General features: G+C 42.0%; 1 protein-coding gene across 11 annotated transcripts in view; it reads left to right on the forward strand.

Annotated features, from left to right (window-relative positions):
• The window catches only part of LOC108262004 (globoside alpha-1,3-N-acetylgalactosaminyltransferase 1), a 13,813-nt gene extending 2,789 nt beyond the window's left edge, over nucleotides 1-11,024 (forward strand). For 2 of the 11 annotated variants that reach the window (XM_053677235.1, XM_053677229.1), the window contains exons 2-7: nucleotides 1,268-1,303; nucleotides 1,696-1,722; nucleotides 1,892-1,936; nucleotides 2,535-2,567; nucleotides 2,794-2,928; nucleotides 3,299-4,234. In XM_053677235.1, the coding sequence (XP_053533210.1) occupies nucleotides 1,268-1,303; nucleotides 1,696-1,722; nucleotides 1,892-1,936; nucleotides 2,535-2,567; nucleotides 2,794-2,928; nucleotides 3,299-3,989 (967 nt within the window). In that variant the 3' untranslated portion in view covers nucleotides 3,990-4,234. The other 9 variants (XM_053677237.1, XM_053677231.1, XM_053677238.1 and 6 more) reach the window with 7 other exon arrangements.
• The last annotated feature ends 312 nt before the right edge of the window (nucleotides 11,025-11,336 follow it).

The following is an 11,336-nucleotide window of genomic DNA, read 5'->3' on the forward strand; positions in this document are numbered from 1 at the left end:
TGTGTGAACTCCGGAGAAGGTGAATGTGTGCGTGTGTAGGAAGTGTAGTCCTCTTCGGCCATGTTTGTCGTTCGTGGTGCATCCTGGGAAACGGAGTCACTGGTTTGCTGAGATCTGACATTATCACTGTTGCCAGCATTGTCATAACTGTCATTATTATCGCCACAATTATGGAAATACCTTTAGATATAGTTATATTTTTAAATATGGGTTTTCTGATTACTATGACTGCATTATCATATCATAATTATATTTATAACCTATTAATACATACTAATAGATGTGATTAATATTAGACTCTGGAAACATATATCTATAAAACTACAAACTTTGCGTGTTATATAGTGTAGGTTTGGTACTGGTAAAATAAATCAATAAATCTCATGGCTCTTATTATCTTATCTCATTCAATTGTTCGTTTTGACGTTTTTGTGATAGATAACAACGAGAAACCTTTTTATTTAAAGAAATATTTTCTTCTTGTGCTTTCACAGTGTTCTCCCCCCAACTCTAGTAATCTGCTTTAAAGAGGGCAGGTGGAGCGGAGCGGGGACAGGGCCAAGGTTATTTTAGTTATAAAAAATATTGTAAAAAATCCTTTCATGTAATGAGGTGAAGGACGGATTCAAGCGCAGTTAAGAGCTTTTATTTAAGAGAATAAAATCCAAAGGGGAAGGCAAAATCAACAACGAAGACAGACAAAGGTCAGACAATCAAACAGACTAGAGCAGGTAAGACAAGATCATCAGAAGCAAGGGCAAAACAGAATCATAACCGTTTAGTATTTTTTATCTGATTTATTATTACAAACTAACGATCAATTTTGAACACCAAACACCAATCGCTCCACTGCTACTGCTATCGCATGGTAATACACGTTACTCTGCCCTCTAGTGGTCTTTTACGATTCAGCAACATTGACGGATCCACTCCATTCGGTTCCATAAAGTTTTTAGTTTCACTTTCAACTTTTAACCAGGAGTCTGCTGAGATCTGTTTGCAGTTAAATAAATATTGTCACTCCCTCTACTTTACATGAAGTCCCTTATGAAAGACGTCTTTGTAAAGCAACATTTCTGTAACTTCATTCACAATGTAACAGACCTCCACATTTGGATTTTAGTGTATCTGATTGTATAGAATCATATTATTTGTCGAGATCAGTCTCTAGCGTCACATATTTATCACGGTCTCATAAACTTGGTGTGTGTGTGTGTGTGTGTGTGTGTGTGTGTGTGTGTGTGTGTGTGTGTGTTTTCTTCATCAGAGTCATTTACTTCAGCTACACATCCTCCTGGTTCAGGTAAGAAATAAACATTCACTCACACCCACCGACACAGGTGAGTGTGAGCAGCCGTGTGTGTGTGTGTGTGTGCGTGTGTGTGTGTGTTTCATTTCTAGGACATCAGCCATTTCCAGGTCTGTACTCCTTAATTGTACTCTAAATGAGTTATAATGCTTCTACCTTTTGAAACATGGCAACTGCAGTAAACTTTCACAAACGCATTAAGAGCACCTCCATGACCTTAATCTACTTTAAACCCATCTGTGTTTCGGCAATGCTGAACTGCCCCTACGTGTGAATGAGAGTATGGACGTTTATGCGTTCTGCCCTGTGACCTTGACCTGGATGAGGCAATTACTCAATGTGTACGAATTAATTTTAATCCCACGTGTGATGTTGTGTGTTTGCAGTGGTGTGTGGGAGTGCAGACTGACTGTGTGAGTACCCAAACTCTTATAAACACGTTTACCTTTATCGTTATACGTCTATACGGTGCAGCCGCTCAGGTTTATATTCCCCGCGGTTATTAGTTTTACAATTTAACCGGTTTGTTACAGGATTTTCACACAGGAATGGGTAACAACTGTCGGTCTATTCATCTTTCAGGGAAGAAAAAAAACATGGTAATACAGACCTAATCTTTCCTACAGGGTGAGAACACACACACACACACACACACACACACACACACACACACACACACACACACACACACACACACACACTCCTCTCTCTCTGTGGAGCTGAACATGTGCGTCTCCTCTTCTTTGACATGCTGGTTACTGTGATGCTGTGGTTGATATGGCTTCTCTGGAATTACCTCGCTGATCTACTTCCTCCACCTTTGACTGAGAGCGATGTGTCTTTGCGATTAAGATTGATGCTGGAGTTAATCCCACTTGCTGACGATCTCAAGATTTTCCTGATTTTCCTCAGAGAGATTTTCCTTCACCACGGTCGCCTCAGGCTCGCTCATTAAGACTCGAAACTGCATCCAGATTTCAGTAAAGCTGCTTTATTGTTAAACGTGTCATAGAAATAAAATCGATTCGTTACGTAAGGAATAAAACACGAGTTACCACCCTGAAGTGGATCATTTTACAATAAACCTCATGTTTTATTCCTCTTATTCGACAATTCAACATTGCTGTGGTATAAAGGAATAATAATAATAATAATAATAATAATAATAATAATAATAGTAATAATAGTAATAATAATTATATATACTTCACTACTTTCCTACTAGGATTGCATGCGCTCAGCCCAGTGTGAGTAATAGGTGAGTAAACGTGTGCGCATAACAACAGAACAGACCTCAGCTTTTTTCCTTTAATTTGTCACCTGTCCGTACCTACCAATATACTGTAAATTAAGTGAAAGCTAAAGTGTGTGTGTGTGTGTGTCTGTGTGTGTATGCGTGTGTGTGTGTGTGTGTGTGTGTGTGTGTGTGTGCGTGTGTGTGTGTGTGTGTGTGTGTGTGTGTGTGTGTGTGTGTGTGTTGTCAGTCGGCCGGATGTCTCCACAACGACTCCGTGGTTAGCTCCAATTGTGTGGGAGGGTACATATGATTTGACGGTGATTGACAACATCTACAAACAACAGAACATCACCGTGGCAGTCACCGTCTTCGCTCTGGGGAAGTAAGTCCTGACATTTGACATGCACAAAGCATTGTGGGTAATGGTGTGTGATAAAATGTTAAAAAATTTAAACATGTTTTCCAGCGAGGCTCTACCGGTGATGACACTAAATGGGTACCTAAGTGGTGCGACAGAAAACTGTTTGCAAATATGCCACAGCTATCCATGTCCTGGTGCCAAGGGAGCAAAATTGGCCATGTTCTCAGGGTGGGAGGGGCATCATGTCTCTACCCTGTCAATCAAAGCAGCACTAATTAATCTGGTCTCCATCATGTCTGTCAGTATGCAGAAGAGGGCAAATAGCACTTTAGTTCCATCAAAAACCTCGGTAATGAATCCCTTTTATGACTAACTGAATATGTTCCTGCAGGTACATACGCTTCCTGAAGGACTTCCTAGAATCTGCAGAGCAGCACTTCATGGTGGGCTACCGAGTGCATTATTACCTGTTTACAGATCGTCCGGACGAGGTTCCCACGGTAACGCTGGGGGAAGGGCGTCAGTTGACTGTGATAAAAACAGAAACTTCGAACCGCTGGCAGGAAATCTCACTGCGCAGGATGGAGAGAATCGAGAAGCTCATCGAGAAGGAACTCATCGACAAGGCAGACTACATATTCTGTCTCGACGTCGACTCCAAATTCCACGCTCACTGGGGGGCGGAGTCTCTGGGTGACCTTGTCGGCGTGCTGCATGCCGGGTTTTTCGGAACATCTCGGAAACAGTTCACATACGAGCGGCGTCCTGAATCTCAGGCCTTCATACCTTTACAAGAAGGAGACTACTACTACGGAGGGGCCGTGATCGGAGGACGCCTCGACAAAGTGCACAAGCTGGTGAAGACGTGCCGCATGCAGCTGGATGTGGACCGAGCCAATCACATTGAAGCGGCATGGCAGGAGGAGTCTCACCTGAACAAGTACTTCCTGTACAATAAGCCCAGCAAGTTGCTCTCACCTGAATACCTGTGGGACGACACAAAAGGGAAACCCAGCTACATGAAAGCGGTGCGTTTCTCTCAGGTGTTCAAGAAGTACGCCGAGGTCCGACCCAACCCTTAAAGCACACTGTACTGTAATGGGTTTCTCAGGAAAGATAAATGAACTAACGCCACTAACTCTATCACCATCATCTCGCAGGTTTCAACCACAGACTACACCAAGGTCTTCCATCAGGAAATGTTTGGTTACCCTACATTATAAGACATGTTGATGATTATATTAATAAATTGTGTTTTCCTGGATTTTTAAGTCCTAATTATGTTTGTAAGTTACACAAATGCAATAAAGACAATTCTTAAAGGAAATCTAACTCCATGTCTTCAAACTTCAGTACAGGAACCATGGTGCAGTAGTTGCTCTTCTTAAATATACATTCTCTTTTATCTACCTCATTTGAATATGATTGTTCTTGTGGAACAATGTACATCACTCTTTACAGACCTGAAATACTCAGCACACGTTGTTGACGTCCACTGACCGTTTCACAAAAAGAAAATGGTGTCGTTAACATTATCCAAAAAAACAATATTGCCAAAGACCTTCCTGTTTTTATGTGACATGTTTAGGCTTTGCAGCATGAGATCAGAATCCCTTACTATCGAAAAACCTCTGCAAGAGTGTCGACATTACATCTTCAATAAGCGATTCATTCTGATCGAGGCGTGTGGATCCAAAGCCTATCCCGGGAACACTGGATACGGGGCAGGAACACACCCTGGATGGGACACCAGTCCATCGCAGGGCACTACGCACTCACATATTTACAACTAGGGGCATTTTAGTGTAGATAATCCACTTACTGACATGTATTTGGCAAACCAGAGAAAAGCTAAATATAGACAATGACAAAGTAAAAACAGTTTGCCCTGTTATACAGGGGTGGGAGGGGGGACATTTATTTTCCAGCACACGGAGAGTGAGTTCACATGTTGTTGTAAGGTTCTCACAGAAAAGCAAATAAATCACAAATAAAAGGTTACTGTTGTTTTATTGAAAATTATGATTGTGTGCTGTGAAAGTGAAAGCACCTTTTACTACTAGTAATAATTAATCTATTATATAGCCGAAATAAATAAAGAATTAAAACAAACTTTAAAATGGAGTGTTTTGGGTATAGTTCTTCAGTTCGTCTGTCGGCGATAGTATTCCTGTTACACCACCACGATCTGTGAACGATTACAAATATTAAAAATGTATTAATGAAGGACTTTTGAACTGTTTATGGTTACAGATCTTGTGTGAGACTCGAGTCTTCAGGACAGACGAGTTTACACGGTCCTGTATCTCAGTAACATAACAACTGCGTTTGTTCTGTTTTTGAGGACTTGAAGAGAAACGCCCATTTCACACATGATTTGCTTGCAGGACGTATCCTGGTAGGATTATAGTTTCCCTCCACTGTAAATAAACGGGCAGAATCTGTTCCGGCATCACGATGCCCCAGGGCACACAGCAACCTCCCCAAAGACGTGGCACACTACGGTTGGAAGAAGGCGGAAGAACTCGAAACCCAGGGCTCAAATCGAGGGCAGACATTCAGAGCTATTGATTCTTTAAACAATGAATTGAACAGGACACACCTGGGCCGCACGAAACACCGGTCAGTCACTTGTTTCAATATTTTTCCCCACTTGACAAAATGGGTGGGGTTCAAACCAAAAGGTGTCGTGTTCTAAGTTGCTCACAGATTTAAATATGAGGAAACGAAAGCTGAAAGTCTGATCTACCGTCTCATACTCGTCTTTTGATCTGAAACCCAAATGTCTTCGCTGTATAGCGAAAGCAATAGAATTGGCCTCGTTGTTCCAATACATTTGGAGGGGACTGTTTGTGGTTGTTGCAAAAAAGTGGGTGGGACAGAGAGAGACCACACATGAAGGGAAGAAGAAATAAAAAAAAATGTTCTAATCAATGAATAAAGAATAAAGTCTTTCATTTGTTTATGTTCTAATGAATGTAAAACTAACAGACAGACAAAGACAGCTAAAAGACAGAACGGAGGAGGTGAAAGGAGTGCCGTGATGGTGAGAGCACAAAGAGAGAGAGAGAGAGAGAGATGGAGAGAGAGAGATGGAGAGATGGAGATAAACAAAGAAGCTTGACGAGGCTCCAGGTGAGAGGGCTAATCAAGTCAGAATATTAGGACCTGTAGGAGGAAGGTTACTCATAACTGGCCATTGTAAATATTCTGAGAAGTTTCCCTTTAGTGCATGTGACAGTCACAGCTGTCTGCCAGTAGAAGAGGAACTCCACTTGAGGTGTACATTTACATGCTGCAGTATCAGGTAGTATTGCATTTAGCGATGTAATATGTGAAACAATGTATACACACACACACACACACACACACACACACACAAACACACACACACACGTCTTACTGAAAACATCACATCAGTGATGACATTTTTCTAATCTGTTAACGTAGAGTGTCTTCTGTACAAGTCTCTGTGAATAAATTGCTACTGCAGAATGAATATAAAGCTGTGGTTTGCAGCTGCGCTCGTGTCAGAGATGCTGTTCTAGAAAATTAATCAACACCTTCTGACCAATCACAATCACAGAGCTGAATTAATAAACGCGCTGTGTAGAATACAGTATGTAATAAGATAGGAGTCATTAAATAAGTGAGTTAGTGCGTCAGTTCTTTAAGAGTAAAATCTGCCAACCTGCATCAGCAAAGTGGCCACGCCCTTGTGTTACACGCACACACGCACACACACACACACACACACACTTCTAAAGATGGACTGAATCAAAGTCTCTAGCTGTCTTTGGTTCGTGGAGGATAAGAGAAACGTCACAATGCGGTCTGGACAGAATTTATATCTGTTTTTCCTTATTATCACCGTATTAACACTCCTCGGGTAGGTCATTATTGCTATTATTATTATTATTATTATTATTATTATTATTATTACTATTATTATTATTATTATTATTATTATTATTATTATTATTGTTGAGTGCTGGGATTTCAACTTTAGGCAGTTACTTTTTAACAGCTTTATTCTACGATTTACACTACAACAGCGTGTCCTGCCTAGTAAATAAATATAACACAGTGCCATGTGTACTGTTCAAAGATCTGGAAAAAATTGGTATTTATCATGTAAACTTTCAGTGTCAATAAAGCCCGTCTGAACTGAGAAAACATTTTTTGGATCGAGAGAGATGCAAAGAATCCGAATAGAAAGAAATGACATGTTACCGACGTGACGTTTCCTGACCTTTAAGATATTTAAAGCCCAGACTGTAAAGTATGTAGCAGCACATCCTACCAAACGAATGTTCTCCCTTCTTTACTCAATAGTGTCCTGTTGTTCTTCACTCTCCAGGTAGACATAGACGTATTAGAACTCAATTTGCATTTCCCGAGAGAATGTTTGCAAACGTTACCTCTGTGGAGACCTTGACGGTTGAAATGGCTCTCTAAACGTGTTTTGACTTTGCCTGGCTTTGCTGGGGGAAACGAACCCGAACTGCAGGATGGGCAGCGGAGGTCCTCGCAGCATGTGGTGCGTTTCTTCAGTTCGGACAAGGACCTCGTTTCTTAGATTGTTATGTGCTTCTTGAAAAAGGGGCTACGGGAGGGGGGGATTGTTAAGTATGCTTATTGTCCCATAATGGTTAAGGACAATTTACTTAGCTTGAGTACAAGCAGATGGACATCAGATACATATAAAGTGTAGATAACACAAGACAATGCAAATACAATCAAAGCAAACACAGCAACAATGCTGAAAACAGTGCAACAAACACAAACTATACAAATTACACATTCAGCGCCAGACAATTACAATGTAGGAACAGAAGGTGCAAATATTACACAGGTGCAGTTTAACGTACAAATATTTATTTAGAAATGTGTGCTCCGTAGTGCACAGATACATACAGTGCTGTGGAAAAGTATTTGCTCAATCCTGATTTCTACTTTTTTTGTGTAGATCTCGTACTAAATTGTTTCAGAAATGAACACAAAATCTGATATAAAACAAAGGCGACCTGAGTAAACACACACAATACAGGTTTTAAAGATTAATGTTATTTATTGAAACAAAAAAGTTATCCAATACTAACTGGGCCTGTGTGAAAATGTATTTGCCCACATTGGTTATTAATTCCCCAAATGGGGTTGATAATGGGGTTCAGCTGGACTAGACACGACGAGACCTGATTACTGCAAACCCTGTTCAATCACATCAAAGCTTAAACAGAACTTTTACAACAGCAGGAAGCTGGTTAAAAGTTCTTACCCAATAACACACATGTTGACATATGAAAGACGTCTTTGTAAAGCAACACTTCTGTAACTTCACTCACAATGTAACAGACCTCCACATTTGGATTGTAGTGTATCTGATTCTATAGAATTGTACGATTTGCGACATTATTTGTCGATATTCTTTTTAAAAATCAGTCTGTAGTGTCACATATTTATCACGGTCTCATAAAGTTGGTGTGTGTGTGTGTGTATGTGTGTGTGTGTGTGTGTGTGTGTGTGTGTGTGTTTTATTCATCAGGATCAGTTACTTCAGCTACACATCCTCCTGGTTCAGGTAAGAAATACACACTCACTCACACCCACCCACACAGGTGAGTGTGAGCAGCTGTGTGTGCGTGTGTGCGTGTGTGCGTGTGTGTGCGTGCGTGTGTGTGTGTGTGTGTGTGTGTGTGTGTGTTTCATTTCTAGGAAATCAGACGAGTCCATACTCCTTAATTGTACTCTAAATGAGTTATAATGCTTTTACCTTTTGAAACATGGCAACTGCAGTAAACTTTCACAAACACATTAAGAGCACCTCCATGACCTTAATCTACTTTAAACCCATCTGTGTTTCGACAATGCTGAACTGCCCCTACGTGTGAACGAGTGTACGGACGTGTATGCGTTCTGCCCTGTGACCTTGACCTGGATGAGGCTCAAGGTGTACGAATGAATTTATAATCAGTGTGTGATGACCCACGTGTGATGTTGTGTGTTTGCAGTGGTGTGTGGGAGTGCAGACTGACTGTGTGAGTACCCAAACTCTTATAAACACGTTTACCTTTATCGTTATACGTCTATACGGTGCAGCCGCTCAGGTTTATATTCACCGCGGTTATTAGTTTTACAATTTAACCGGTTTGTTACAGGATTTTCACACAGGAATGGGTAACAACTGTTGGTCTATTCATCTTTCAGGGAAGAAAAAAAACATGGTAATACAGACCTAATCTTTCCTACAGGGTGAGAACACACACACACACACTCACACACACACACACACACACACACACACACACACACACACACTCCTCTCTCTCTGTCGAGCTGAACAGGTGCGTCTCCTCTTCTTTGACATGCTGGTTACTGTGATGCTGTGATGCTATTAATAATAATAATAATAATAATAATAATAATAATAATAATAATAATAATATTCACTTCACTACTTTCCTACTAGGATTGCATGCGCTCAGCCCAGTGTGAGTAATAGGTGAGTAAACGTGTGCGCATAACAACAGAACAGACCTCAGCTTTTTTCCTTTAATTTGTCACCTGTCCGTACCTACCAGTATACTGTAAATTAAGTGAAAGCTAAAGTCTGTGTGTGTGTGTGTGTGTGTGTGTGTGTGTGTGTGTGTGTGTGTGTGTGCGTGTGTGTGTGTGTGTCAGTCGGCCGGATGTCTCCACAACGACTCCGTGGTTAGCTCCAATTGTGTGGGAGGGTACATATGATTTGACGGTGATTGACAACATCTACAAACAACAGAACATCACCGTGGCAGTCACCGTCTTCGCTCTGGGGAAGTAGGTCTTGACACTTGACACGCACAAAGCATTGTGGGTAATGGTGTGTGTTAAAATGTTCAAAAATTTAAACACGTTTGCCAGCGAGGCTCTAACGGTGATGACACTAAACGGGTTCCGACAGAAAACTGTTTGCAAATATGCCACAGCTATCCATGTCCTGGTGCCAAGGGAGCAAAACTGGCCATGCTCTCTGGGTGGGAGGGGCATCATGTCTCTACCCTGTCAATCAAAGCAGCACTAATCAATAAGGTCTCCATCATGTCTGTCAGTATGCAGAAGAGGGCAAATAGCACTTTAGTTCCATCAAAAACCTCGGTAATGAATCCCTTTTATGACTAACTGAATATGTTCCTGCAGGTACGTACGCTTCCTGAAGGACTTCCTAGAATCTGCAGAGCAGCACTTCATGGTGGGCTACCGAGTGCATTATTACCTGTTTACAGATCATCCGGACAAGGTTCCCACGGTAACGCTGGGGGAAGGGCGTCAGTTGACCGTGATAAAAACAGCAACCTCGAACCGCTGGCAGGAAATCTCACTGCGCAGGATGGAGATGATCGAGAAGCTCATCGAGAAGGAACTCTCCGACAAGGCAGACTACATATTCTGTCTCGACGTCGACTCCAAATTCCACGCTCACTGGGGGGCGGAGTCTCTGGGCGACCTTGTCGGCGCACTGCATGCCTGGTATTTCGGAACATCTCGGGAACAGTTCACGTACGAGCGGCGTCCTGAATCTCAGGCCTTCATACCGTTACAAGAAGGAGACTACTACTACGGAGGGGCCGTGATCGGAGGACGCCTTGAGAAAGTGCACAAGCTGGTGAAGACGTGCCGCATGCAGCTGGATGTGGACCGAGCCAATCACATTGAAGCGGCATGGCAGGAGGAGTCTCACCTGAACAAGTACTTCCTGTACAATAAGCCCAGCAAGGTGCTCTCACCTGAATACCTGTGGGATGACAAGAAAGGGAAACCCAGCTACATGAAAGCGGTGCGTTCCTCTCAGGTGTTCAAGAAGTACGCCGAGGTCCGACCCAACCCTTAAAGCACACTGTACTGTAATGGGTTTCTCAGGAAAGATAAATGAACTACCGCCACTAACTGAATCACCATCTGCTCACAGGTTTCAACCACAGACTACACCAAGGTCTTCCATCAGGAAATGTTTGGTTACCCTACATTATAAGACATGTTGATGATTATATTAATAAATTGTGTTTTCCTGTATTTTTAGGTCCTAATTATGTTTGTAAGTTACACAAATGCAATAAAGACAATTCTTAAAGGGAATCTAACTCCATGTCTTCAAACTTCAGTACAGGAACCATGGTGCAGTAGTTGCACACACGCGCACACACACACACACACACACACACACACACACACGCACACACACACACACACACACACACGCACACACACACACTCCTCTCTCTCTGTGGAGCTGAACATGTGCGTCTCCTCTTCTTTGACATGCTGGTTACTGTGATGCTGTGGTTGATATGGCTTCTCTGGAATTACCTCGCTGATCTACTTCCTCCACCTTTGACTGAGAGCGATGTGTCTTTACGATTAAGATTGACGCTGGAGTTAATCCCACTTGCTGA

Source organism: Ictalurus punctatus, chromosome 28 (assembly GCF_001660625.3).
Source record: "Ictalurus punctatus breed USDA103 chromosome 28, Coco_2.0, whole genome shotgun sequence".
Lineage (NCBI taxonomy): Eukaryota > Metazoa > Chordata > Actinopteri > Siluriformes > Ictaluridae > Ictalurus > Ictalurus punctatus.